At 52.4% G+C, this 7348-nt stretch overlaps 1 protein-coding gene across 1 annotated transcript in view; it reads left to right on the top strand.

Moving 5' to 3' along the window:
* The first annotated feature begins 5074 nt into the window (after positions 1–5074).
* COL23A1 (collagen type XXIII alpha 1 chain) overlaps positions 5075–7348 on the top strand; it is a 298820-nt gene continuing 296546 nt past the window's right edge. The window contains exon 1 of the mRNA XM_032425088.1: positions 5075–5356. Coding sequence (XP_032280979.1) covers positions 5075–5356 — 282 coding nt within the window. The remainder of the gene's footprint in view (positions 5357–7348) is intronic.

Below are 7348 nucleotides of genomic sequence, written 5' to 3'. Positions count from 1 at the left end.
AAACTGCGGGTCCAAAATAGAAAGTAGCTGGGAGGTATCAGTGGAGCTGGGACTAGAATCCAGGTGTTAACGTCAAGACCTGGTGTTTTCTCCACTGTATCACACCACTTTTTCTATGCAACAACTTCCTCAGGTAATTGAAGCTTAGCCCATTAAGCTGTATAGTTTAATTTAAAACATTTTTACTAGTAATTAAACAAAAATGAGTAAGTACCCTTGCTTTCTTAAACAGAGCATTTTGAACATATTTGAGCTTTTTATTTTTTTTATGATTTTATTTATTTATTTGAGAGAGAGAGAGAGTGCACAAGCAGGGGGAGGGGCAGAGGGAGAGGGAGAAGCAGGCTCCCCACTGAGCAGGGAGCTGGATGATCGCAGGACCCTGGGATCATGACCTGAGCTGAAGGCAGATGCTTAATCCACTGAGCCACCCAGGCGCCCCATATTTGAACTTTTTCACGATCAACATTACTTATGATCTTTTGCAATGGTTATCAACCCTATCTGACCCAAACAATCTCTTTTTTTTTAATAAAATATTTTATAATGTCCCTTTTATTCTGGAGAGTCTGCGCCTTTGTCAGTCATCAGGCTGGGTTCCTGCACACTGCTGTTCACAGTTACAAGGGGGCAAAGGAGTATCACCAGGTGCCTGGCATATTTCTCCCTGCTCCCACTGTATAAAAGCAGCCCTATCTCCTCCTGCTGATTAGGATCAGTCACCCCCACCAAAATGGTGACTCTCTGACTTCAGGTCCCTGGACACAGAGCTCAAAGTGCCCTGGGTGGCAGCCATAACTTATAGTCGAATGGACCCCTGCTGCATCCCCTGGAGAGAGTATAACCCCTTTGAGAACTAGCATCTCCAGCCCTGCAGGACCCACAGTTGTGAGGACAGCAAGTACAAAATCCCCCAGTGAGTCATGGGGGGTGATGGTGCGTGGGGCTACTCTCGCTTCTACTCCTTGGTTCCTACACCCATGTTTTATTGGGAACACAGCATCATATACCACGACCAGAAAGGTGGCCCTGCAGGCTTTTAGAGTACAGGAGCCCTCCCTTATCCACGGTTTCACGTTCTGGGGTTTCAGTGATCCACGGTCAACCACGGTCTGGAAGAAGATGATCCTCCTGATGTATCATCGCAAGGTCAATAGTAACGCTACGTCACTACGCCGACATCATTCACCTCACTTCCTCTCAGCGCAAAAGCATTTTATCACCTCACATCACCACCAAAAAAAGAAAAAAAAAGGGGTGAACACAGTGTAATATTTTGAGAGAGACCACATTCACATAAATTTTATTACAAGATATTGTTATAATTGTTCTATTTTTTATTGTTAATCCCTTACTGTGCCTAATTTATAAATTAAAGTTTATCACAGGAATGTCTATATAGGAGAAAAATATAATATATATGGGGTTTGGTACGATCTGCAGTGTCAGGAATCCCCTGAGGGTCTTGGAATTTACACCCCCCACCCCTGCCGTGGATAAAAGGGCACCTTTATTGCACCTGTATTTTGCCTCTGAATACTATATGAGTTGGTTCTTCACCCGTGCCTTCGGAAGGCAGTTCCAGTGTCCTGTGAGCCTGGCTGCTTCTGGCTGGTGCAGGATGTAATCCGACCCATGGATTCCACAGTCACTGTCAAGTGGGTCCCTTGCTCAGATGCTATGTTGTGTGGGATTCCATACCTATGGATTGGGCTGTCTGTCAGGACAACGGTACGGACTGAGGCTCTACAGATGGGAAAGACCAGCCCATACCTGGAATAGCTAGCTATCCCCATGAGGGACAAAGTGCTGGCCTTTCTGGGTTGGAGGGAATCCAAAGTAGTTGATTTGCCACCAAGTGGCCAATTGGGCTCCCTGAGGATTAGTACCTGTTGCTGACAGTTTAGCCATTCAGATGCAGCCGTAGCTGTATTGAGCTTGCTAAGTGCTATATGCGTGTTAGGTAATGTGGTGGAGATTTTCTCTCTCTCTCTCTCTTTTTTCCCTCTATAGAGCTGCTCTTAATCTCTCTGACTCTCTGTCTTTAGCAGGCTCACCTCTTACACTGCATCATCTGGGCTCCCTGCCCTGTGGGTTTGGTCAGCGGGAGGGGGGAGACCCAGCAGATCAGAGAGCAGGAGGAGATAAAATTATCTCCCCCACCCAACTCCCACTTTCCAACTCATGGTGTCCCTTAACTGAAGTCCACAGCTTCTCTTGTTCAGACCTTTTTATAGCTCTGAGCATTCATAGGGTCCCCCCAACAGCTCCTTCTCCTCACCCCTTCAGCTGGAATGGTAATGCTCCCCACTGTTGCTACCCCAGGGGGCTTCTTCAGCATCCCCTGTTGGCTTCCCTTCAGCTGGCCCCCTTTGTAAAGAGTCTTTACATTCAGGCCTGAGGAGGTGATCTGTTCCTTCTAGAACCCCAACTGACAAAAACAAGATAGAGTATTTTCTTCCTTGGCTTTTAAAGCTGCAGGCAGTAAACCTATTTTCACCTTGCCTTAATTCATTTGACAAATATTTACTGAGCATCAGCCATGTGTCAGATCCTGTTCTGTTTTTTGAGAAAACAGTGGTGAACAAGACAAAGGTCTTGCTAATGAAAAGGTAACTTCAAACAGTGATAAGTGGCCTGATCCCCTGAGTAATCCTTTGGAGGGGGCCGGTGGGCTCAGAGATGCCTTAGGTTAGGCAGCCTGGGAAGGTCCTTCAGAGCCAGTGAGGTTTGAGAACCTGGGGACCTTGACCTGAAGAAAGAACTTGCTGTTCAAAGATCTGAGAGCAGAATGTTCCAGATAGTGAGGTAGTAGGCGAGGGCAAAGGCCTAACGGATCAATGAGCTTGGCTTTTTTTTTTAAGTTTTCATTTAAATTCCAGTTAGTTATCACACAGTGTTATATTAGTTTCAGGTATACAGTATAGTGATTCAACACTTCCATACATCACCCGGTGCTCATCACAAGTGCTCTCCTTAATCCCCATCACCTGTTTCCTCCATCCCCCCTACCCACCTCCCCTCTAGTAACCATCAGTTTGTTCTCTATAGTTAAGAGTCTGTTTCTTGGTTCATTTCTCTCTCTCTTTTTATCCCCTATGATCGTTTGTTTTGTTTCTTAAGTTCCACATATGAATGAAATCATATGGTATTTGTCTTTCTCTGACTTATTTCGCTCAGCATAACACTCTCTAGCTCCATCCATGTCATTGCAAATGGCAAGATATCATTCTTTTTTGTGGCTGAGTAATATTCTATCATATATATATATATATATATATATATATATCTCCTCTTCCTTATCCATTCAACAGTCGATGGACACTTGGGCTGCCTCCATAATTTGGCTATTGTAGATAATGCTGCTACAAACATGGGGACATGCAGTAACATTAACACAGGTGATGGGCAATTAGCCCATGTGTCTGTAGTAAGACTGAAGTCCCAACCTATAATCTGGCGTTGGCCTCTTCCTGAGTAGACAATCTAGTTTGCTTAGCAAGTACTTTTCAGACTATTTATTGGGCACATGCCGGATTTTAGCATAGCCCCAAGATCTATCTCTGTATAATCACCTAACCATAAGCCCAATTTACCTAAGGAAGGTCACAGCTACAAAGTTGCAGAGGTAAGACGCCAATCACTTGTTTTATTCCAATCCCAGAGGTGGTTTTCCCCTCTGGATTAAGGGAGTAAGGAGGGACATGTCAGCTGGAGGTCCTCAACAGTTTTCAGAGATGAGTAATCTAGCCACCGAAATGAATAATCCAGATATCCAGAGAGCGAGAAGGAAGATGTAACAGGTCTTTTTCTAAAAAAAAAAAAAAAAAAAAAAAAAGGTTGTGGAGTTGCCCAAATCACAAAGATCCAAGCGAGCAGTTAGTTTGTGATTTTATTTGAATATTACAGGCTTTAGTGGAAGCGTTATGGTGAGACCCGTTTTAGGATATAAATACACCTGGTAGGAATGAATGTGTGACCACGCAGAGACCCTGCCTGACTTCCAGCCTTTCTTCCTTTTCTTGGAAAGACCGTGAGGGCCTCTTCATTCTACATTCAGGCTTTCCTACCTGAACCCTGTGATCTAAGTCTGCAGCAGGACCGCGGGATAGGCTCAATGCGGTGCATACTGGATTATTACTGTTGGCCGAACTGGGCTTCCACTGCGGAATTAAGCCATCATCTGAACAAAAGTTGGAGCTCTTTCCCCCCATCTTTTCTATTTGTGATAGTCTCGATTTTCTCAAATGCAAACCCTCTCTAGATCAGCGGCGAGGTCCTACAATTTCTGCTCCCAGCACCACATGTCTAGCACCTAATAAATGGTGAGAGCCCTAAGATTCTAAGAGGCATCTTTCCGCTTGGCGAGATCACAACCCAGACTGCGTCTCCAAGCGCGAGTGCGCAGAGATCGCTTTCAGCCACCGAGCGGCGCCAGGGCACCATCCAGGCTGGACTCACTAAGTTTTCCACGGGGTTTGAAGTTCTGAACTTAAAAAAGGGGGGGGGGGTCGGGAAGGTGAATTCACAAGTGCATTTCCCCCAGGCACGGATGATGCTCCAGCCAGAGGTGGGCTGCAAAAGGCGCCGAGGGTCCGGGCGCACCGCAGTCCTCTCGGGACCGCAGGGGACCTGGGCCTGGGAAGCGGCGGAGGTGCGCGCGCGGCAGTGGGGTGCAGCCCGGCGCCGGGGACAGGTGAGGCGGAGGTCCGCGCCGGGCCAGGGGTCGGCCAGGCGCGCGCGCGGGGGTTGTGGGGGGCCTCGGAGGAGCCAGCTCCCTTCCGTCCCCCGCCCCTCGCCGCGCGGGGCCGGCCGGGCCGCTCCTCCCCTGGGTGGGTCCCCGCTCCTTTTCTGGCAGGGTCTATTTGCATAGAGGAAACTGCCCAAAGTGGCCGCTGTGGAGAAGCTGGCGGCGGAGAGGGGGGCGTGCGCCGCGCTCCGCTGCTGCCCGGAGGCCAAGCCCCGCGCCCCGCCGACCTCGTGCCTCGGGCTCTGCCGCCGGCTCCCCGCGCGCCAGCCCGCGCCCGCGGCTCCGCACCGCCCCCCTGGGAGACCCACGCGCAACCCGCGCGCCATGAGCCCGGGCCACCGCGCCGGCGGCGACGCGCGGAAGGACGGCCGGGCGGGCGGCGGGGGGCGCCCCGCGACGGCGGCCGTGGCCTGGGCGGTGAGCGCGTTGTGCCTGCTGCTCTCCGTGGGCTCAGCGGCCGCCTGCCTGCTGCTGGGCGCCCAGGCGGCCGCACTGCAGGGCCGGGTGGCGGCGCTCGAGGAGGAGCGGGAGCTGCTGCGGCGCGCGGGACCGCCGGGCGCCCTAGCCGCCTGGGCCGAGCCGCACCTGGAGCGCCTGCTGCGCGAGGTGAGGGGCGCGGGGGCGGCCGGGGGCAGGGGCTGTGCGCGGGGGGCGCGGGCTGTGCGGCTGAGTCTCCGAGGAGGGGTCGCCGGGGCCTGCGCGTCGAGGGGAAGGCTGCGGGTGCGGGTCCCCGGGGGGGCGGCGCGGGGGGGGGGTCCTGCCGTCTCTCGCGTTCCAGGGCACAGCGGCCGCGGGAAACGCGAGCTGGAAGTGCCGTTTCGGGAACGAGCAGAGGGGAGGGAGAGGAAAGCCTACGGACTTAGAAACTGTGACAGACCTGGGGGCGAGTCTCCACGGGGGTGCGCGCTCCGACCGGTCGCCTCCCGCCGGCGCTGAGCGCCTGGCTCCTCGGTGCCGCCGGACGAATGACCAGGCTCGTGTGGGAAGAGTCGTGTGGGTGACTCGCCCCCGGTAGCCTCGCAACCACTGTGCCCCGTGCTGGTGTACCTGGAGAAGAGCGGGCTCCCCAGCAGGCCGGCGGCCAGGGCGGAGGGAAGCCTCGGACGGACCTGACGGCCAGGGCCCTTGCAGGGACCCGGTCAGCCCCACCTTCCCTGTCCACCTCCCTCCGGAAAGGCTTGTTTCCGACCAGCTCCATCCTGGAAATGCTGTGTTCTGGGGCTCTTGGAGCTGAGTGCGCACCCAGTGCCTACGAAACCTGGTAGGATGACGGGAAGAAAAAAAAAAAAAGCCCAATTCTGGTTTCAAGCGATGCAGATACATGCTGAATTTTCATGGGCTCGTTGGAAGTGCCATATGAGACGCTGTGACACTTCTACTAGGGCTGCGGTTGTGTGTCTTCAAAGCAGACGCCACCTTTGGAGCTGCAAAACCCTCACCCATCCATCATGTTCAATGAAAACCTCCATGTTTTGTGCGGCAGTGCCCCTCCCCTTAGAAGTGAGACAGGCAGGTGGACTGGCCAGGGGGTCTCCTGGTTGTGCTCACCTCCCTTGCCACCCTCTTCCTCCTGGGAAAAGCAGATCCCAAGTATCCTGCCCAGAGGCGCATCCTCAATTGTAGCAGGAAAAGCGCCAGGGTTTCAAGGTAGAGGAGAGGTAGGCCAAGCCTGTTACTAACCGTTTCCCCTCAGCTGTGCAAGCTGTGATCTTTATTCATGTATCACCCTGCGTATCCATGGTTGAGTGCCTTTGGAATCTCTGAGGGAATGGGAGAAGATTGTGCCACACCTTCTAATCCCGGGTACCTGTTCCTTATGACTTTAATTGAAGCCAGCGTTACCTCTCCTCCAGCAGCGTGGTTTGGGGCAGAATTGCTGCTTCGTGAATTGATTTCCTTCTTTTCGTCTTCAAAGTGCCCACAGACTTCGGAAATCTCCCCGGAGCCCCGCTGGCGACTGGTGCTGAAGCTTCCATAATTGCAACCCATTATCTTTTGGCAAATCCCTAGAGACCAGGGTGTTGAATTGATTTATGGAGGCCCAGTAACATTTCTGTTACTGCAATAACTGGAGCCGTTCTTTCCAAGAGGAGGCCCCTCTTAGTAAAAATAAACCACAAGCCCGGACCGAGTGAATCAGAAATCCCAGTAAAACATTTTTACAAGGAATTTGCCAATTGTGTCCAGGTTAATGGTGGTGGGGCCAGGGCGGATGCCCTGGCAAAGCAGCCCCTGCTGAAAAGGGTGGATTCGCAAGTCTTGGACCTTGAGGCTTAAGGATCTGAGGGGAGAGACTGCAGTGGCTTCATTCTGCCCCCCTCCTGCGACACTGATTTTGCCTGGGTGGGACTTCATGTCTCTGTCTCCGTCCCAGTCTCTCTGCTCTCGGTTAGAAAGGCCAAGGGCAAATTTCACATCCAGGGATTTCCACTTGAAATTCACTGCAGCATTCCGCAGGCTGGCGTGAGCACAGGACGTGTGTCCATGGGCAGGTTGTACTACCAGCTAACTAAACTTGGCTTAGTTGGGTTTAGTTAGTTGAAGAGCGTATGCGCTTGGAGCACAGATTGGAGGGTGGAATGTCAGAGATGCCGTGGT

This window comes from Phoca vitulina, unplaced genomic scaffold (genome assembly GCF_004348235.1).
Source record: "Phoca vitulina isolate PV1807 unplaced genomic scaffold, GSC_HSeal_1.0 scaffold32, whole genome shotgun sequence".
Lineage (NCBI taxonomy): Eukaryota > Metazoa > Chordata > Mammalia > Carnivora > Phocidae > Phoca > Phoca vitulina.
The sequence above is the reverse complement of the archived record's forward strand: the minus strand, read 5'-3'. Positions and strand labels throughout refer to the sequence as shown.